This window comes from Watersipora subatra, chromosome 3 (genome assembly GCF_963576615.1).
Source record: "Watersipora subatra chromosome 3, tzWatSuba1.1, whole genome shotgun sequence".
Lineage (NCBI taxonomy): Eukaryota > Metazoa > Bryozoa > Gymnolaemata > Cheilostomatida > Watersiporidae > Watersipora > Watersipora subatra.
The window spans coordinates 71,990,433-72,013,462 of record NC_088710.1 but is presented as its reverse complement, the minus strand read 5'-3'; the positions used below and the strand labels follow the sequence as shown (position 1 = coordinate 72,013,462).

General features: G+C 38.4%; 1 protein-coding gene across 1 annotated transcript; it reads left to right on the top strand.

The window, feature by feature from the left end:
- Positions 1 to 76: 76 nt before the first annotated feature.
- LOC137391502 (glucose-6-phosphatase 2-like) lies at positions 77 to 21,487 on the top strand. Its single transcript, XM_068078001.1, has 9 exons — positions 77 to 232; positions 10,523 to 10,680; positions 12,240 to 12,343; positions 12,466 to 12,559; positions 12,947 to 13,065; positions 13,179 to 13,424; positions 17,201 to 17,442; positions 18,083 to 18,277; positions 21,127 to 21,487. The coding sequence occupies exons 1-9, from the start codon at positions 137 to 139 to the stop codon at positions 21,157 to 21,159; spliced, it is 1,287 nt and encodes a 428-aa protein (XP_067934102.1). The 5' UTR covers positions 77 to 136; the 3' UTR covers positions 21,160 to 21,487.
- Positions 21,488 to 23,030: the final 1,543 nt, after the last annotated feature.

Here is a 23,030-nt window from a genome sequence, read left to right as displayed (position 1 = left end):
ACAAAACTACGCACGCGTCGACACTATTTCCTTATCCGGTTTGTGACGTCACAAGGTGGGAACGCGATAGTAGACAATGGCTTTTTCGATGAGATGTCAAATAAATCATAAAGTTGCTTGCATATAAATTTTAAGAATGCCCGTGAATCTCGTTCCTTTCCTCGATACGCTGATAAAGCCTTTCTACGTGTACGGCGTAGACTTTATTCAAGCATCTCAAAAAAACTTCAGGGTACAACGTTACTTCTATATTATCTAAAGTTAAGGGTTAGATTTACTCTGTTATAGATATTGTCAAACTCAATCGATTGTTATATTTAATTATGAGTAGTAGAAATTTTAATAAGATATGTTGAGTTTTGATGATGTGTTTGGCAGGAATTAACACAAAGATACATGGGACGTTTATAGTTCAAGTTAAAATGGAGTCTCTAGACCACCCGTAGGTTAGGGTTGCCAGATGTTCTGTATTTGACAAGATCGTCTTGTTTTTTAGTCTGTGTTCTATGTCCTGTATTGGACCTTAACTGTTCTGTATTTAAATTTCAGGTGAGCATTATTTTTTATCTGTAACTATTTTCTATAAATACATATAGGCCTACATGTAATACGTATACAACAACCATTGCAGCTGTATTGGCTGTTAAGGCAACTGGAATATTATAAATTGATAATAACCATCGATGATTGATGTTGTGTCCATAGAGTTGTGCTGCTCTTTATGCTTGACGACTATGCTATTCTCTTAACGGAAGTTACGTGATATACATCACTATATGTGTGAGGTTTAAGCCCCATTACTATTATCTGTTTCTTCTGTCAATAAATGCAATCGTAACCATCTGCACTTCGTGTACACTTTAAATGCGTACCAAAACATAATATTGGCGACAAGGATGATTTAGCTTACCCTTGATTCGTTTTCTGGTTATTTAACTCGTTATTATTAACTGTGATGGCTGGATTACCTATTCCCACGTTTGATGACGGCACCAAGGTTGACTCGTTTTTAGAAAGATTGGAATGCTACTTTGCTGTATCTAGAACCGAGAATGCAAAGAAGGTACCTATCTTATTAATGGGACTTAGTGCTGGTCAGTATCAGACTTTGAGAGACTTGGTTTCGCCTGCAGTGCCACAATCTGTTGGTTATGACGATTTAAAGCTTAGCTTACAATCACACTTTGGTGAGCCTAGAAACATGAGGCTAGAGCGTACGCGGTTTCGCTCAATTATACATCAGAGTGGTGAGTCATTTACAGATTTCCAGATTCGAGTCAGAAAGGGAGCTAGATACTGTAACTTTGGAGATAGACTTGATGAAAATTTGCTGGAGCAATTTATCTCTGGAGTTAATCATTCAGGATTATCGAAAAAACTCATTGAGGATACTAGAATCACGACATTAGTTGGAGCTATGGAAGTTGCTGGTACAGTTCAGTTACTTGATGGCGATTCTCGAGCTATAGCTGCCACTACTCCTAATGTCGTCGCTCATGTTGCTCATAAAGGAGGTGCAATATCTAACTATAACACTTTTTCGGCTAGTAACACTAGAAAAGGACAGAAGACTTCAAAGACCGTTACGTGCTTCCGATGTTCAAAGCCTGGCCATGTAGCTAGTGACACTTCCTGTCCTGCACGGAGTAAAATTTGTAACCAATGCAAGAAGGAGGGAAATTTTGCAGGCTTGAGGTTCTGTCGTAAAGCGAAGAACAAGAAATCTACGACGGTGAACGCTATTGCTGACGATAACGCTGCTACACCTGATGGCATTACGACTATGACTGGTTCGCCTTCAGCTGTAGACAATTTCAGTCATGAGTTTACGGTAGGCCATGGGCTTACGCTTGGTAAAGGTACACCTACTTGTACTGCATCAATGGCGGGTATTTCAGTAGCATTTCTTGTAGATTCGGATGCTGTAGATAATGTACTTGATAGACAGACCTATGACATTTTACGCAATAGTGTTGTATTACAACCAACTACCAAGAAAATTATTTGCTTATGGACAATGTGCACCCTTGCGTATGTTAGGGCAATTCAATTTAAATGTTTCAGTAGATAGTAAGACTGTTAATGCTACATTTTATGTCTTTGATGGTATTGCATGCAATTTGAGTGCTGCCACTGCTAGTAGTCTAGGGCTATTCTGTTTGACCAACGTTAGTAGCTTGAGTACTGAAGCCAGTTTGGAAAGTGTTGTGAAAGACAAGTACCCTGGGTGTTTTTCTGGTGTGGGCAATTTGAAAAATGTACAGGTTAAGTTGCACATTAATCCAGACTGTGAGCCAGTTGCTCAGCCAGTCAGACGTCTACCTTTTAGTTATCGGGCCAAAGTTGAAAAGGCTTTACAAAAATTACTTGAAGAGGATGTTATTGAGAAGGTTCATGGTATAGGTTCTACTTGGGTAAGTCCTTTGGTTGTTGTGCCTAAAGAAAGGGATGAGGTTCGTCTGTGTGCTGAGATGAGACGCGCCAACACGGCAATTGTTAGGGAACGCTATCCTGTGCCAACAATGCAAAAAATGCTAGTTGAGCTCAATGGGTCTAAAGTGTTTTCCAAGTTGGATTTGAAACAGGGTTTTTTCCAGTGTGAGTTGCATCCTGCATCTCGGAATATTACTACTTTTGTAACACATATCGGTCTGTTTAGAATGAAGCGGTTAGGAATGGGAGTATCTGCTGCTCCTGAGATTTTTCAGTACACCATTCAGACAGTTTTGAATGGGCTTGAGGGAGTTTTAAATTTAGCTGATGATATTGTCGTTTTTGGTCAAACTAGTGCTGAGCACAAAGTCAGATTGTTAAAAGTAATGAGTCGCTTGTCCGAGTGTGGTCTTACATTAAACCCTGCTAAATGTGCATTTGGTGTTTCCTCGATCAAGCTTTTAGGTCATGTTATTTCGAGTGATGGTGTCTCACCTCACCCTGGTAAGATTAATTCCATTTTGTCAGCTAGACCTCCCCAAAATGTAGCTGAATTAGAAGGTTTTTTGGGACTTGTGCAATTTGTTGGTCGATATGTTCCCAATCTTGCTGTTGTTGCTTCACCTTTGTGGTCACTGACTAAGAGCTGTGTTCGTTTTGAATGGTTGCAGGTACACCAGGATTCTTTTGTAGCTATCAAAGATTTGATGACTTCGTGTGACAGGAATGCACCCACCACTGTGGTCGCAGATGCAAGTCCTACTGGTCTCGGTGGAGTGTTATGCCAATTTCAACAGGGAGTTTCTCGCGTTGTGGCATATGGACATCGACGTTTGACAGATGTTGAGTCACGTTATTCTCAGATTGAGCGCGAGGCGCTTGCCTTGATTTGGGCTTGTGAGCATTTTAAAATGTACTTGTTAGGGAACAGTTTCCAGTTGGTGACTGACCATAAACCTTTAGTTGCAATTTTTAATAACCCAAGTTCCAGGCCAACCCCCCGATTGGAAAGATGGAGTCTTAGGCTTCAGGCATTTGATTTCAATCTTGTTTACCGGCGAGGCTCCGAGAATATTGCTGATGCCATGTCTCGTTTGAGTGTATCAAGGGATGTCTGGGCCTGTCACTGATGATTCATACATCAGGGCAGTTGTAGAGACTGCTATGCCTTGTGCTCTGTCTTGGAAGGAGATGTGTGAGGCGGCTTTGACTTGTGAAGAGTCTAAGATTATTAATTCAGCACTTCAAACTGGTAATTGGCAGCAGTTTTCTTCTGCGATAAAGGCTGTTCGCAATGAGCTGAGTAGTTGTGAAGGCGTGATTCTCCGCGGCGACCGTATTTTTGTTCCAGTGTCATTGCGACGCAGAGTTCTTTCTTTGGCTCATGAAGGGCACCAAGGGATTGTGAAGACAAAACGGCGATTGCGTCTGAAAGTCTGGTGGCCCGGTGTTGATAAGGAGGCCGAATTGTTCTGCAGACAGTGCGTTTCTTGTCAGTTGGTTAGTAATGATGGTCCTCCTGTACCAATCACTCCCACCCAAATGCCTAATGGTCCCTGGAAGTTTTGTGCCATTGATTTACTGGGTCCTTTGCCGGATGGTCGTTCTGTTCTGGTTTTAGTCGATTATTTTAGTAGAATCTTTGAATGTTCTTTTTTAAAGAATACCAAGGCGGAGAAAGTTGTCCTTTCTTTAGAGAATGTCTTTTCACTGTATGGGTACCCGGAGTTGCTTCACACAGATAATGGTCCGCAATTTGTGTCGGGCGAATTTCAAGGATACTTGAAGCAGTGTGGAGTGCGATGGGTATCGCCCACACCTTTGTGGCCCCAAGCCAATGGGGAAGTTGAACGTATGAATCGGACTCTTTTGAAGGTTCTCAAAGTTGCGAAGGAAGAGGGCAGAGATCTTGAAAGAGCTGTACAGGAATTTTCTATGGCTTACAAGTCGACACCTCATTCAGCAACAGGAATGACACCTTTTTCTTTGATGTTTGGAAGAGAGATGAGAACAAAGTTACCTATGTACAGCGATGTTGTTCGTGGTATAGACAGTGAAGCTAGAGATTGTGATGGTCAATACAAGGAGAAAATGAAAACCTATGCCGATAGGGGCACTAGAGACTGCGTTTGGAGTAGGAGATAAGGTGGTTATGAGACAGGAAAGCAAGGGGAAGCTAGACACTAACTATAGACGAGAAGAGCATGCAGTTGTTGGGCTTCAAGGTTCCGATATGGTTTGTGCGAGGTCGGATGGTTTTTTGGTTCGGAGAAACGCATCTTTTGCAAAGCAGCTTGCATCTCCCAGTTCTTTTGACAATAACGCACAAGTAAATGAAAGCGTCACACAGGTGCCAAATGAGCAATCTAAGTCTAGCTTTGTTATAGAGGATGGCCTTTCCAGTCGTAGGTGTAGTTCTCGGGCTCATAAACGACCTTCAAAGTTTGACGATTTTTAAATGTATTAGACACTCACACACCCAGGGTACTTGTCTTGTTTTTATATTTTCTTTTACTTGGTGCATTTTATGTATTTTGTTAACATTAACTTTAGACTATGCTATTAAGTAGTTGTCTTGTTTTATTGTGTGTACTCGACTAACTGATTACCTTTTGTTTTGTAATGTATTTTACTATCTAAAGTCTTGGAGGGATGTTGTGTCCATAGAGTTATGCTGCTCTTTATGCTTAACGACTATGCTATTCTCTTAACGGAAGTTATGTGATATACATCACTATATGTGCGAGGTTTAAGCGCCATTACTATTATCTGTTTCTTCTGTCAATAAATGCAATCGTAACCATCTGCACTTCGTGTACACTTTAAATGCGTACCAAAACATAATAATTGATGGATAAATAATATATGTATCTATGCATATAACAATAGCTAAACAAACAGCGGTAATTGGTGGGAAATTTCCCTTCTGGAGTTGTCAATTGGATAGAAGAGAAATTCTCCTCACCACCCCACTGATTCAAAAAAGTCCCAGCAAATTATGAAACGTTTAGCCGCAGCCCACAATAAATTTAGTAGTTCATCAGTCAGCAGCATGTCTAAGGCAAATTTTACGACAGCGCGGAAGATCTTCACAATACTGTGCCAAAGAAATCCAAGCGCTTGACAGTATATAGCACTTGGGTAAAACATGGGAAGAGAAATTCATGTGGATGAAGCCTGTGAGCAGAGATAAATACAAAGTGTTGTAGTCTTTGCAACAAAGACTTCTTCACTGCATCAGGAGGAGCAGCAGGCCTTAAACAGCATAAAGAAATCTAGTACTATAAGAGAAGTGTGAGCTCAACTAAAGATAATCAGCTGTTGTCTACATTTTTGCCTTTACAGAAAGCTCTCAGCAAAGTCAAATAACTGCTGCTGAGCTTAACAAAGTATTTCACACAGTAAACATAGCTTGAGTTATATCTCATTAGATTGTGATACGAAACTGGATAGGATTATATACTCTGGGAGTGTTGTTGCTAAGCAGATATCTTGTGGACGAAAAAAGCTGAAGCTGTCGTCAAAAATGTGTTGGCACCATACATTGTATGTGCAGCTGTGCAAAAACTACGAGGTGGGTTGCTGCTATTTAGTTTTGCGAGTGACGCTAGTAGTAAAGGGAGCCAAAAATGTTTCCAGTGATGCTGAGGTTCTATACACCACATGATGACATTCAATCTGTTTTATTGGAATTTATAAAGACCCTAAATAAGACTCTATAAGCATATTTAAAGCTATTCAGGAATTGCTAGTTAAATTCAACATTGACATGTCGAAGGCGACAGCGTATAGTGCTGACAATGCATCTGTGAACTATAGAGTGCACCAATCTGTTTACCAACATCTGAAGATAGAACAACCAAAAATACTAAAAGCTAACTGTCGTGCTCATCTCGTGCACCATTGCTTAAAACATGCTGCTTCCAAATTGGATGTTGATGGGGAGTTAATAGTAATTTGGGTCTTCAATCATTTTTCTCCTTCAGCAGGCCGAAGACAGCAGATGAAGGAGTTCTATGATTTTATTGATATGGAGTAGTGGGAGGTACTAAGACATGGGCCACAAGATGGCCGTCATTAAAACCTGCTGTTGAGGGATTACTGAAAGTTATACCAGCAGTGAAAAGTTAATTTATTTCACTTGAGGATGATCGCTCAACTGCTGTTAAACAGTTACTGAAACTCAAAATGGACGAGACTGACAATCCTCAAGCAAAGGAATGCAATGCGGAACTCTATCTGAGCTTCATATCAAATATTCCACTGTATTTGAGAAGGCTGTTCTGCAACTCGAAAAGGACAATGGTACAATAATGGAGCTTTGTGGCATTATGAATGGACTGGGAGGCTCCTTGAAAGACAGAATGGAAGACAAATTTTTTGGTAGCACACCGAGAACAATATTGAGTAAATTGAGCGCCAATGAACACCGGATGATGACCACAAATCTTTTTGGCTTTTTAAGCAATGGTGTGTATGCATTACGCCGCATACTATGATAAATCATTACATCCAAAAATAACAGCCATTTTATGTGACACCTTTTGGATCGGTAGAAGTTAGAAAAAGCGTAACGGGTCACATACATGCTACAGAATACAATACAAATTATGCAGATTATAAAATTGTTCTTGTTTTTTCAGCTATTGCCTACCTAGAAAAATGGTTTGACTTCACAGAGGACTCTTATTCGTACAAAGCAACTCATTTTGCACTGATAGAAGGCATTCCTAGCTACCAGCACATGCTTGACTGAAGAATGATCTCAATCTAAGCCATATGGAAGAGGATGTATTGTACAAGAAGCATAGCGGTATCAGGAGAATTCCCTGGGATAACATCAAGTCCTTAAGCTCCCCAGCTGAGAATTGGCGTTACATCTTGAATCGCACACCATCTATTTCCAGAAAAAACTAAGCTCGTATCATATATACTCTCCATACCAACCAACAATGCTGGCCATGAAAATGTATTTTTACTCATAAATAACAGGCAAATGGACAAAAAAAGAAACAGCATCAACTGTACTTATAAAATCGGAGCTACAAGTGGCATGCATTATGAAAATGGGCTGCAAAGCATTTTATGCTGCTGTATTAAAAGATGACGCACTGCTAAAGAAGTATAGACAATCAACAACCAACTAATGTACACTACCTTACAGCATTATATGCATGTATATCACTATTATATTAGTATATGTGTCATGACACCATATCATGTATTTACCATTTAACTATATACAAGATATTACGCACTTTCAAATACAGAACCCACTACCAGCCACAATATGTCCTGTATATTTTGTTCATCAATCTGGCAAACCCTACCGTAGGTGAAAGTAGAGACCATCAGACTCGTACAAATATCAACTAAAATATTTGCATATCTCTGGTTGTTTTTAGTATAAAGTTGTTAAAATATGCATTTCGGTTAGATGAGATAGCTTTTAGCTGGCCCTGGCAATTTGCCAGGATGCTCATCATTAAAACACTGCTCAATAAAATAATTTAGTTCATGGAAAGAGGTGTTTTCAGACTGCATTATGTTATGAAAGGTCTTGACCCTCTGAAGTTTCCTACGATTCAGGAAAATTGCAAGAAAATACGATAGCGATAAAATTCACTCTTGTAGAACTAGCTATAATACCGTTTGTAAAGAAGCTATAATACTGTTTGTAGGTCGAGCATCACCTTACAAGCGTTCGGTGTAAGGGTTGCATTGATTTTGCACAGATGCAGCTACCAGTAAATCTGTATAAAATGGCGATTTAGTTAACTTCTTACCGAGTGCGTAGTGCAATGTCTTGTATAAGTTTTTTTGTAATGTTTTAATATCAAGTGCTCTGCTTGTTTATAGGCTAAAGTTGAATTTTTACTCAATTTATTTGTACTTTTTAATTGTACTTAGTTTTAGTTGGTTTTGTGAAAACGCTACTTTGCATTTCTTTCCAAAACAAAAGAGTTGCAAAAACTTTGCAATGGGTTGGTGGTCAGCAAAGGCCTTAACAACCTGAGATATTTGACACAGTGGTTTTTCTCATCGCAAATGGTTAGTAGGTTAGTTATTGTGACCACTAAACCAGTGCTAAATTTGGGCTAACACGCTCCAATATAGCAACTATCCGCCTGTGTGGCGGATAACTCTGGTGTAGGCTAATGGTAGCAAACCACGGCAGCTAAACTGTAGATATTCCCCATAATATGCAAATGCTAAGCTTAGGGTCAGGAGCTGATAACTACTGTCATGTATAGCGGAGGAAGTTCTTAGTCTTTAGTTGGCTTATCATTGCAGGTAGTAGCTTACCAATTAGCATTTCTACTACAATATATGCAATAATACAATAGACCGCAAGGATTATAATTAAATCGGAGTATGCATGCTTCACCTTCAATTTGTGTCAAAAAGACCAACACGTATCACTTAATCAGCTCTATTGCCTCATGTCATTTGCAGAGGTTGAGAAAAAGCATGCTTCAAGTGTTTTTATACTTGCACATTTAATACAAAGTGATTTTTAGTAGAATATGAGTGCTAGTAATCTAATTCTAAAAGCTGCGCCGATTCACCTTGCACTTTTAAGTATGGTTACACACACCAACAGAGAGCATCACTGAAGGTTTGGTGTAGATATTTACTGCGGCTACACAGATTGCCACCACTAAACGATAGGCAGCGTTGACTAATTGATTGACCAATGAGACTTGGCCTCCATGGTGTAAAGGCCATAACATGCTGGGCTCTCAGTCTTGAAGTGTTATTAGCATATTTGGTATTTAGTTTAGGATTTTTGTGCAGCTATTTGGATGGCTATCTTTTGCTTGAAAAGAAAAGAATGCATGCAAATTATAAAAACAGCCAAGTAAAAAATACTTTCACCTTATGACATAAAACAAACTATAATGATGGGGTTTAACTAAAAAAAATTTATATAAAATGTGTCATGAACGGTTCCAATTTACAAGTAGCTTTCATATATAGCTAAATATATATTTATATAAAAATATGTCGAATTTGAAAATATGAAAATGGTTTGCATAGAGACTATTGTCAAGCAGACACTACTAGCACCACTACTAGCACTACTACTAGCACCACTACTAGCACCACTACTAGCACTACTACTAGCACCACTACTAGCACCACTACTAGCACCACTACTAGCACCACTGCTAGCACTACTACTAGCACCACTACTAGCACTACTACTAGCACCACTACTAGCACTACTACTAGCACCACTACTAGCACTACTACTAGCACCACTACTGGCACCACTACTAGCACCACTACTAGCATTACTACTAGTCCCACTACTGGCACTACTACTAGCACCACTACTAGCACCACTACTAGCACTACTACTAGCACCACTACTGGCACTACTACTAGCACCACAACTAGCACCACTACTAGCACTACTACTAGCACCACTACTGGCACTACTACTAGCACCACTACTGGCACCACTACTACTAGCACCACTACTGGCACTACTACTAGCACCACTACTGGCACCACTACTAGCACCACTACTAGCACTACTACTAGCACCACTACTAGCACTACTACTAGCACCACTACTAGCACTACTACTAGCACCACTACTGGCACCACTACTAGCACCACTACTAGCACCACTACTAGCACTACTACTAGCACCACTACTAGCACTACTACTAGCACCACTACTGGCACCACTACTAGCACCACTACTCTCTCAGAAATCTGTTTTGACCAGAGGTTGACAAAAGCATCCACAATCAAGTTGTCCTAAAAATACGCCATCCTGTGGGAATTTTGCTCGAGAAACATTTGTTGCTTTAACAATCAGAACAACACTTGCTTGTTACAAATAACAACCAGAATGGCGGTCGCCATTTTGGTTGTTATTTGCTGCTTTGAGAGATGGTAACATGTTGGTTGCTACATACTGCTGTAAGAGTTAGTAGCCATCTTTGTAGGTAACGTCAAAACCGCTTTTTTGACTGACAATACTTACATGATTCTATGTACCACTCATGTACATTATACCGCAGTTATAACCTTTTTGTTAGGTAATTGTTTACAACTTGGACGTATGTTGTAGTTATGGGAGACACCACTTATGAAAATCTACCAATTGGCTGATCCATGGATGGTTTACTTCATTCTGTTTCCTATTCTCTACTATCAGAGCATGAGAATGGGACTGAGAATACTCTGGGCAACAGCAATCACTGAATACGTCTGCATCATATTCAAGTTGTGAGTACAAGTGTCTCGCCCTTGTGATTTTGTGAGCTAACGAAAACCGGTCCTTATCACCTTTTGCAGTTGAAGCTTGTTTTTATCTAATTATATGCTATAAATTTATTTGAATGTTTTTGCCATTTAAGGTCATACTGATAAACTGAATCTATTGTTTTATCATAGGCACAAAAATATTTTCTTGCCTATAGGAAATAATTAGTTTTCTTGTATACAATAACTACAGTAATATTATGTAGCAAGAATGCATGAACTGTGAGCATGAACATAAGGGGTGAACTGATCAGGTCAAAACAGACACTGAAGGCTATCTATTTTTTGATCACTTGAGATCTTACAATGGATGACATTGTCTAAAAGTCGCTTTCACAACTTGCATTTAAATGACATGAAGACATACTTGGACTTTTTTAGTTGGCTCTTAAAATAGTTTTTAAACTATATAATTGCCCACTGGCAGCACAGTTAACTACTGGCAACACAGTTAACTACTGGCAACACAGTTAACTACTGGCAGCACAGTTAACTACACCTCGTACAGCACTCAAGTTTAATTTCTAGCTTTGGGTTGATATACTAAAGTAACTCACGAAGCTTTCCTATAATATAAAGATATAACCATGACAAACTGTGTGCCTCTCACAAAGAGAGTTGAGATCAAGTTATCACCGCGCAGTTTCAATGACGACCATTGTTTATAGTTAAGAGTGCTACATTGTTTGGATGGACTCCTTAAAAGTTGACTTGCAATAAAATTCACATTACAGTGATTTGGTACTAAAAGATTCATCTTGTCTTACTCTGCTGTGTTGTAGGTGCAAAATATGTGGAAATGTGATTACAAGCTCTTAAAAACTCAAAAATGAACAATTAATCGCCGCCATCACGAAACTACCGTAGATTAGAATCTCTTTCCGAATCGGCTCAAATGAGACATAGTTGAACAAGATGGCTTGAACTGATTCCAATCTATGGCGGTTTCGTGATGGCGGCGATTAACTGTTCTTGAGCTTTTAAGAGCTTGTAATCACATTTCCACATATTTTGCACCTACAACACAGCAGAGTAAGACATGGTGAACCTTTTGATACCAAATAACTATAATGTGAATTTTGTTGCAAGTCAAACTTTAAGTGTTGTGTTTTCCATCAAAGTGTAACACAATGCATTGAGTCACATCTATTCTGGTGGCATCCAGTATTTCACCTGACTACATTATCATGCTATTTCTTTTATTTTTTGCTCAAATGGCAACTGAAAGTGATTCTGCCTCGCTTAGTTTTTATTATGTAAATTATTTGTATACAAATGGATCATCTGTTAGACTTATTGTACACGTAAGCACTTAATATCTTGGTTGGTATGTTGTCATCGTCAGCATTAGTGACCTTGCAACCTGAATAGAAGTCATGGATACAGTAATGTGCACCACTTTCATAGGTGCTCATTCATTCATGTACACAAATTCAAGATCTGGTAATTCACGTTTCCCTAAATTATATTTGGTAGATTAATTGTCATGTACTTTTATCTTGTACAACATGTATCTTGATTAGAATGCTTCATGGCCACCGACCTTACTGGTGGATCTACGAGTCTCCCTATCATATAACTGCTCCTCGTGTTGGCCAGTTTCCCCTCACATGTGAAACGACTCCAGGTCAGTATTTGTCATAGGGCGTACCCCAAACTTCATGCAATTTATCATTACATGTATGTACTTCATGTACTCATCTGCTCATTACTTTTTAGAGTTGTCTTCAACTGGTTTTTGAATTTTAGCGACTCCATCAGAGAAGAATATGATTTCAGCGTGTATCAGTTTTATACTCATCAGCCACTACTGCAGGTGCAAAGGTCTGAGCATGCAATGCAAGTAAGCAGATATAGTAGTAATTGTCTCCCAATGTATGCAAAAGTCTGAACGTGCAATGCAAGTAAGCAGATATAGTAGTAATTGTCTCCCCAAGTAAGCATAAGTCTGAGTATGCAGTGCAAGTAAGCAGATATAGTACTAATTGTCTCACCATGTATGCCAAAGTCTGAGCATGCAATGCAAGTAAGCAGATATAGTAGTAATTGTCTCAACATTTATTTTATATCTGCTGGTGAGGTTACACATTATATATTGTTCTACAACTCTAAACTCTTAAAACTGGTTGAAGGCCTATAATATTTGTTACTCATGTAGAATTAGGGCTATGAATGACAGGTGTCCATGACTAGCTCCCTTCCGATTTTATCAACCTTTGATTTTTTCTAGCTGGACCAAGTATGTTGCTGTTTGGAGTGGACATTACACCATTCAGGCATGCATCCTACTATCAGGAGCCTTCTTTGCAACCCAATTCCCACACCAGTCAATAATTGGTACAATCATGGGTGAGTCTTTAGACCATTTTTAAAGTGTAGTATTATAAGTTATTGAAGCAGGACAAGCCAGAACAGGGGTTTGTTTAGAGCTTGTCTTATCAGTAGTATATGGTTGCTTGTAGGCAGTATGATGGCCAGGAGGTTTGCTCGCACTAATGTTTTGGAGATCTCATTTGCCGGTTTCACTTGGATGATGTTTTTTATGGTGTCTTTATTTTCAATGCTGAACGGTGCTATGTGGGTGCTCGGCTATGACCCCACTTGGGCTGGAACTAAGGCTTCAATGGCATGCATGAAAATCTCATGGATGGACATTTATCGAGACATGCTGGTGGAACACACTGTCAGAGCGTCGGGCATGATTTTAGGTTAGTACATGTGTATTTATACTGTTAGTATGTGTGTATTTATACTGTTAGTATGTGTGTATTTATACTGTTAGTACGGTGTGTATTTGTACTGTTAGTACGTGTGTATTTATACTGTTAGTATGTGTGTATTTATACTGTTAGTACGTGTATATTTATACTGTTAGTACGTGTGTATTTATACTGTTAGTATGGTGTGTATTTATACTGTTAGTATGGTGTGTATTTATACTGTTAGTATGTGTGTATTTATACTGTTAGTATGGTGTGTATTTATACTGTTAGTACGGTGTGTATTTATACTGTTAGTATGTGTGTATTTATACTGTTAGTACATGTGTATTTATACTGTTAGTATGTGTGTATTTGTACTGTTAGTCTGAGTGTATTTATACTGTTAGTATGGTGTGTATTTATACTGTTAGTACGGTGTGTATTTATACTGTTAGTACGGTGTGTATTTATACTGTTAGTATGGTGTGTATTTATACTGTTAGTATGTGTGTATTTATACTGTTAATATGTGTGTATTTATATTGTTAGTATGGTGTGTATTTATACTATTAGTATGTGTGTATTCATACTGTTAGTACAGTGTGTATTTATACTGTTAGTATGGTGTGTATTTATACTGTTAGTATGGTTTGTATTTATACTGTTAGTACATGTGTATTTATACTGTTAGTATGTGTGTATTTATACTGTTAGTACATGTGTATTTATACTGTTAGTATGTGTGTATTTATATTGTTAGTGTGGTGTGTATTTATACTGTTAGTATGGTGTGTATTTATATTGCAGTATGTGTGTATTTATACTGTTAGTACGGTGAAGGTGTGACGCTGAGGTTGTGATTTTGAGCAAGCCTTTTGTGGTAAAGCAAGCGTGCAATGTAGACTCCAGTCAGTATGTGCTAAAGATTGGAAAAAGGGAGCTGAGCGGCACTGAGAAACATGGGCAGAAGTTGGTCTGTAAAGTCTAGATACTGGAGAGGCTTTACACCTTAGCAATGAAGTGATATTTGAGTGCCGTGTTCTCTCCCAGAAATGTTGTTGTCTTGGATCATTAAAGAGTATATACCAAGGACTCTCAATAGCCGCTGCTGTTACTCATCCTAGGAGGTAGTCTTGCTATACTTTGAACTTTGAGGGCAACCATTGAAGTTAGTATATGGCGCTACAGTAGGCCCCTACAGCGTGATCAATACATTTAAGAACAGTGATCATCGAAGCAAATAACTACCACTGAGTTTAGTCTCAATTGAATGTAGATTTCAGTTTCAGGAGTTGTACAGAAAAGACTAAGTAGGCTCCTGGCAGCTAGGAAGCTGTCCAATGATTGAGTATAAAAAGGCGCGGCAAAGGTTTTTATGGGCTATGGTTAGACAGCCTGGACATGATAGTGAAAGTGCTTCACAAGCTTAAAAAAACGTTTTTCATAAGCTGTTCAGGCTGTATCGGCCAGACTTCTTCCTGGTGACGACAAACTTCTGCAAGCAAAAAAAGTTGGTGTGGTCTTTATGTAAGGTACCAACAAATATTGTTGATCCAACTTTGAGAATCAGTCAGTGCAAACACATGCGCTAAAATAATGGCGTGATTGGAGATGACCTACCGCAAAGAGATTCACAAAAATTTATGATTTATTACCGCAAAACAATAACTCATACTGAGATTAATTTACTTAAAACAAAGTTTGCCTACGAATGTGATTAATATCCCTGATCAACCTGTTATATCTACAATGGAACGGTCCTGAAAGGAACAGGTTCCAATAGGAATTCTATTAACGACAAGCCGAAGGAGCTTGTCACTAATAGGGCTATAAAAATATTAGCTGAAGGAGAGCCACCAGATGTCAAGATTAGGTACCTTTGTCCCTGCTACCTCCTCAGTCTCACAATGTCCTTGGAATTTTGAGGTTTTAGTATGATTACGTAAACTTATCACAAATCAGCTTCCTCCACAAGAGCTTTTTGGGAACCATCCTCTTGACTCAAATACCAATCTGTTCAATGAGAACATATAAAAATCTGATCATAGATCTGATCATAGAACAAATAGAAATTGCCCGAGAGAAGGTCACTGGTGAGATTAGCAAACATACATGTACTCCCTGTGCTACCCAAAAGGCCTGTATCCATATACTCCACCACAGTTTATGTAAATGTTTTGTTCCTGTGAATTTGATAGCCAAATTAGAGGCTCGGAGAAAGAGAAACCAGAAAAGGCACCAAGGAAGGGAAAACCATGAAATACAACACGAGCAGGAACGCAGCCAAGAAAGATGGAATGCACTATTAGATAAATGTGCCAGAGTGGCGAAGATCTGAGTAGAGGTGTTGGAGGCAAAATAAAACAATTCGAAAAGACAATTAGCTATTAGCTCAGATCGGGTTTACAAAATTTTGAGTGGCATCTACAGATGCCACTCAATAAGAAGTATTAAAAGGCATGACCGCCTCCGCTTATAGACGACCCTCTAATATTTGGATTTGTTCCCACCGAAACATCACTGATTGTATTAGTTACTATAAACCCATTTTACCCGATTGTACCAGTTACTATGAACCCATTTTACCCGATTGCACAATAACCCTAGTCAGATGGACTATATACTTATATCATATGTAAGTTATTATATTAATTACATTATTTTTAGATCATTACATTACTTTTCGCTTAAAATTGCAGCATTTGTGCAAATGCATTCTACATTTAGGATGACGTGTTGGATTGCATTTTATCTTGAATTATACCAGGAGATCACTAAAAACTTTCTCAATATTCACATGTTTATGAATATCTTGCTACAAAAGAAGATCTCTGCCATAAGCAGTACCGCTATTTAGTTTAGCCACAGCATTTTGTGGTGATCCAGCTGTCGTGGAGCGGATAGTCAGGGCATAGTATCTGTTGGTCATCCAATCAAGGGGACAAGATTTCCAGATATTCTGGCCATAAAAATTTGTGATGTTATGGCAATCTAAAGGCTGGCAGTCTGAACATAGCTTTTGGTGGCTACTCGTTCGTAAAGCGAGATTGCTGGGGGATGAACCATGCCATCTGGTGGGGGTATCTAGCAGTCATGGAGTGGATAGTCAGGCCACAGTGTCTGGTTGCCATTCACTCCAGTAGGTTTCAGGTGTGCTGGCAGAGACACCCTTACATCATCTGGAAGGATAGTGTGCTGCAACGAAGTTGTCTTTTTGGTGTTCTAATACTACACAATACTAGAGCTAGTTAACAGTCTTCTGGCCAGATGAATTTACAAAAAACATCACTAGATAGCATTTGCGACTTAGGCAAAATAGGTTACCGGATAAAAATTCATGGCCGTGTCACAAACCTTTCACAGATGATTCTTTTGTTAGACCATACTAATATTTAATGGAGATATAGCTAGAAAAACGCCCATCCAGATCAACAGCTGCATGCCTAACATAGTATTTCAAACTACATGTAGTTACTATTGGTAAATGGTTAAAACTCAGTCAATAATAACCGAATAAACCACTAAAGCGGACTCCAGTCATCTTTTCAAGTAATAGTACCACAACAGAAGCCCCATGGCGACTTGTTATCTATTTGTTATGTGTTCTTAAGTCAGATGTATAAGTAACATAGTAATATAAAAGCGTACTAAATTATTTAAAATTTTAAAAACATGGCATTGCACTTTACCTAACTAGTGTCCGTAGTGTCCGAACTCAATCTGTAGTTGTTTTTACTGTTTCAGGGGTGGGACTGGCCACAGTTGTTTTTACTATGTTTCAGGGGTGGGACTGGCCACAAGGTTCTTTACAGCGAATGCATTAAAAATCACAGATGGGTGTCTGATGAAGATTAAGATGGTACATGCAGCTGTAGGAATCAGTGTCATCGTCATATTTGAATCATTTGTGCAGCCACCCTTCACAGTCGCCCCTTCTCTTTACTACATCTTTCAATTTGTCAAGTATACCGTGCCTCCTGTCCTTATCATCACTGACATTCCCTTCATTACAGGACTTGCCAAGGTATGTTTGATATATGGTCAAATCTCTCAACATGTGAAATTAATTATTTCTGATATTTCCTTCATAGTGCAAATAGTAGTCATATGTTGTAGCAAATATTATCATAGGAGTATGCTGTATTTTGTTTAGTTCATTCCAAAACTCACACAACTATGATCTATACTTTAATTAATCACATATGGCATTAAAAAGTAATGCATTATATACAAGTAAATAAAAACAAATATGTCAAAATTTTATGTAAAAGCTAAATAAATAGTGCAATAATCATTAAAAATCATTTTTACTATTACATTGTATTTTACCTTAGAGCCACATAAGAGGAAGCATAGGCTTGGCAACGCTTAGGTTTAGTGGAAGGGCTAGTCATAGGGAAACTCTATATTACCTACTCCAGCTTATAGTTGATATAGCCTCTCTCTCTAAGACATCATAGTCACGTGTTTCGTTTTGTTGTACACTCTGTGTCTAGTTGTACACTCTGTGTCTTGTACACTCTGTGTTTTGTTGTACACTCTGTGTCAGGTAGAACTCGTCTTGCTCTACCGATGTATGAGAACAATTGTTTTGGTCTCTAGATTTGTGAATGAAAGTGTGGGTTGTTGATATAGTAATAATAGTAGAATCTCTTACCTATTAGCTAATCAGCTCTGGGCTGGTTGATGAAGACCCTGGATGTTTCACTCAACTCGGAGGAGATCCAATGATTCCAGACTCAGATGAGGTGGCTGCCCCATCCCCCCTTGGCAAAGATGAGTGCTGCAACCCTCCCCGCCACGAAACTTGTTGCGTTGGCAAGGAAGAGCCTTCACGCAATTCCGGAAAGACTAGGAAGGTAGGTTAATTTCAAATGTTCTGTTTGCCCAGCTGTTGTTGGTACTGCTGTTAGTTTTGTGTTGATGTTATATATACGATATTGCTGTGGTTCTATACTTTGGCATTGTATGGTGGTGCGCAAGATTGTCAGATGTGTAGTGCTTCCACTCAGTCCTCCACGCTGCATGGTACGGTAAACTATTTTGTCCTGTGTACTAATGTATCTTCTACAGCACATTATCTTATACAGCAAACTACAGGCATTCTAAAAGTTTAAGTTTATGTCTGGGGTCTAGATTTCCTAAACTATTTCCAAATAAATGTTAAATCCTAAATTTCTCATGTCATACTGAAGTTATACTGAGATTATACTGAGGTTGTACTGAAGTTATACTGAGATTATACTGAGGTTATACTGAGGTTATACTGAAATTATTCTGAGATTATACTGAGAATATACTGAGGTTATACTGAGGTTATACTGAGATTATACTGAGGTTATACTGAGGTTATACTGAGATTATACTGAGGTTATACTGAGGTTATACTGAGATTATACTGAGGTTATACTGAGGTTATACTGAGGTTATACTGAGGTTATACTGAAGTTATACTGAAGTGATCTGCTCTAGCACTGACAGCTAAGCATTTATTGGATGAGCAAAAGCTGGAAAAGTACTGAAAGAGAAGATGGAAAAGACTGCTGAGATTCTCAAGTGTGTTTTCAATCATTATTATATTCATTCCCAGTGTTATTAATTTATATTATTACTAGCAGCATTACCCGTCCATGGGAACTGATTTACATACAGCAAGAGGTTTATTGAGAGTTGTCTTTCATATTGTAAAACAACTCCAAATATGCAGTCTACTGAAATTGTTGCACTTATCAGAATATGTATACACATATGCAGTCATACATGTCAACGATGTTGAGGAGAACAATGGAAATCTGCAATGTGTTTTAGAGCTAGTCTACAATGCATCAGTCTCAAACCACTCAAATTGGAGTTGTTTTATTTTTGTACAGAGAACTGATAATGAAATTGCCTTTGCTAGGCAAACTGAAGTTCTTCAAACTGATAGTATTGAAGAATTTTGCATCTTTTAAGAAATTCTACAAAATATTTTGCTATTGCACTGCTGAGCTATAGCCAGTATTTATTGAATAGAGACTTCTACATGTTTAAAACACTAGTCATGGCTCACCAGTTCCTCGTCTAAAGCCTGTGTTTTAGCATGGTATATACAAACAGTGCAGCAGTAATGTGGTTGTGTTAATAAAATTTATTATTAGTAAAATTTACATGTATAACAGCACAGACAGTATGATGTCAAGGCAGATACAGCATTCACACCTTACAATAATGAAACAACGTCAACATGATAGCCTTTTTATGAGATGCAATAAGGAAAACAAATGCATGAAAATATATACATGTATATACTGAAAAATATGTTAGAAGATATTGCATGTAGATAATACATAGGTATATGAAGGAACATGAAGGACATACCATAACATAACAATAACACAATGTTAATTCGACGCAACACTTACGGATAGACGACTTTTTTTCTCGGTTGGGTGTATGAACAAACAGTTTTCGGCTTGTGCCTACTCTTGAGCAGGCAATGTACAGCTGGCCTTGGCTAAAGCAGGGTGACAGTAAGTTGATACCAGCTGCTTTGAGGGACTGACATTGCGACTTGTTGATGGTCATAACGAAGCAGACTCTGATCGCAGCGCTCGGAGTACCCGTGCAAGTTCTGTGGTAGTAAGTTACAGTACTTGTAGCTGAAAAAAGTAGTAACTCAGCTGCAGAAGGAAATGAACATGTTTACTATCACGAACAGTGGTACATGTAGTGGAGGTGTGGCAATTCATAGATAATACAACATTAAATGAGAAGTACTTACTTTTTTGAAGTAGAAATTTATTAGGTAATTTTCGATGCGAAAACCATTGTCTAGGTGAACCATTGACCTTCCCTGTCCACGTTGGCATTAAATATTAACTACATGTAATTTACTACTCATTAATTTATTTAATGAGTAGTAAGTTTTATTAATTTACTACTCATATTTACTAGTAATTTAATTTTGCTACTCATATCAATTCAGTTCGCTTTGCACGACCGAATCAAAAAAAAGGAAAGGCCGTTCTATAAGCTGAACTAACACACACAAATTTACGGACAGATTTTTGGCCGTTTATACAGTAGATTACAGTCATCGTCTTATCTATTTCTCTGCTGAAACTCCTTTCATTTGCTGCTTTATAACATATTATTCACACATTCCTATTCTATAACAATTTTACTGGCATTAGACCGCCTGCCCAAGTATTTGCGAACTTTGCGTGTCCATGGTTGTTAGACTAATCACCTGCCTATGCTTTTTGCATATCCCATATACAGTGTATCACACTCTTGGTGCAACCTGCTCATTGAAGTCATCCTATAGTTGAGGACATTCTAATAACTTAACTTGGAACATCAGGCATTAGACCCGCTTAAGACTTGATTTTACATAATGCAGTATGTATTAGAACTGCGTTTATGATTCATAGGTGCAGGGTGTGCTGTTATGCTTCTCTGGGGGTACAGCGCCAGCTGTGCGCTTGTTGTCTATTATAAAAAGAGTATCAGCATTGCCTAGAGGCTTTATATTACCAAGTTGATATTTAAAGTCTGTATCCTGTCTTAATTAAGTCTGTATGGTGACCAGTATTTCTGTCTAACTCATAGTTCTGCTGTAACAAATACCGCTTCAACATCCTGTAAGTTAGTTAGATAATTCACCTACATGTAGCTGCGCCTGTTGTTTAACTAGTCTATGAATACCTGAAAGGAACTTATTTTGTAGCGCTCACGGAGCAGAAGTAGACGGGCGAGATAGAAAGACTGCACTTTTTTATTGCCTCTACAGCTCTTGTCACCATTCTGTCGGGTTGATCCAGAGTCTTTAGCATACACAAGACGTATCAGCTGTCTCGTCTCCACTTAGTCATTTTCTTAGTGACATATTTTATGTAATTTATTGTAAGCCAATGAATGAACCCAATAAACTTGTTCACCTTCAAATCAAGAGATTTTGTAAGTGCAGGAGTAATTGTCACGTTGGGAACTTTATTCTGTCTTCTACCGATAAGCTACTGCCACTAAGGCTCACTTTCCTACGCTTTACCTTTTATATTCCACTCTAGCCTATTTTCTCGTGTTTGCACACTAAAAACGAACAGTCCTTCTCTATTGTCTTCTCTGCTTTTTAATATTTTGTCACGTATCTGCCAAGGCTCACCGGCAGCCATGAATAGTTATAAAAACAGTCAGTTTAGTGAGGATTATAAGTTATATATACATGTACCTAGCCATGGATGTAGTTGGAAATAGTTAAAGTTATAGGAATGGTTGTTGTGGATAGCAGATAGTTGTGGGCATTGATAGAGTAGTGTCGGTTGCTCTCTGCCAACAATGCATTGCCTTATGTACACTAAACATTGATCCAAACAGCGGTGCCTTGTGGCTCTTAGTTTCACTACTCCAAGTCAAGTTATTTTGCTGGCAAGATGCTTTACAAGTTGATAGTTTTAAATTTTATTTCACTGATTGATTCACTAGTGAGGCCTCTCTACATTAGTGGAGCTGATTTTATCGAGGCCTTCCAGATGAATTACAGGGTGAGTTGTCAACTAATTGCCGATATTTACTTTTGTTTGTATGTATTGTCAATTGACACTACTACTTATTACACTTACTGATACTCTACTTACTATTACTCACTCTACTTACTACTACTCACTCTACTTACTACTACTCACCCTACTTACTACTACTCACCCTACTTACTACTACTCACTCTACTTACTACTACTCACTCTACTTACTACTGCTCACTCTACTTACTACTGCTCACTCTACTTACTACTACTCACTCTTCTTACTACTACTCACTCTACTTACTATTACTCACTCTACTTACTACTACTCACCCTACTTACTACTACTCACCCTACTTACTACTACTCACTCTACTTACTACTACTCCCTCTACTTACTACTGCTCACTCTACTTACTACTACTCACTCTACTTACTACTACTCACTCTACTTACTACTACGCACTATACTTACTACTACTCACCCTACTTACTACTGCTCACTCTACTCACAACTACTTGCTCTACTTACTACTGCTCACTCTACTTACTACTACTCACTCTACTTACTACTACTCACTCTTCTTACTACTACTCACTCTACTTACTATTACTCACTCTACTTACTACTACTCACTATACTTACTACTGCTCACTCTACTTACTATTACTCACCCTACTTACTACTACTCACTATACTTACTACTACTCACCCTACTTACTACTGCTCACTCTACTCACTACTACTTGCTCTACTTACTACTGCTCACTCTACTTACTACTACTCACTCTACTTACTACTGCTCACTCTACTTACTACTACTCACTCTACTTACTACTACTCACTCTACTTACTACTACTCACTATACTTACTACTACTCACCCTACTTACTACTATAGTAACTACGATCTTTCCAATACCTACAGACCTATTATTCCCACTTCTGTTATCACTAAAATGATTGAGCATGTCTAGTTAGCTTCATCTGGCAACACTTAGACAAGTTCAATCTGATAAATAGTAGCTAACATGGTTTCCACAGACGATATAGGACCACAACTAGTAGTGTGGTGGGTGGAGTTGTGCTTGGGGAACAGAACTTCATGTGT

Coding starts and splice junctions, on each gene's coding strand:
- LOC137391502 (XM_068078001.1), top strand. CDS start 137: ATGCCCGTGAATCTCGTTCCTTTCCTCGATACGCTGATAAAGCCTTTC. Junction 10,681..12,239: donor GTCTGCATCATATTCAAGTT/GTGAGTACAAGT, acceptor TATCTTGATTAG/AATGCTTCATGGCCACCGAC. Junction 12,344..12,465: donor CACATGTGAAACGACTCCAG/GTCAGTATTTGT, acceptor TTTGAATTTTAG/CGACTCCATCAGAGAAGAAT.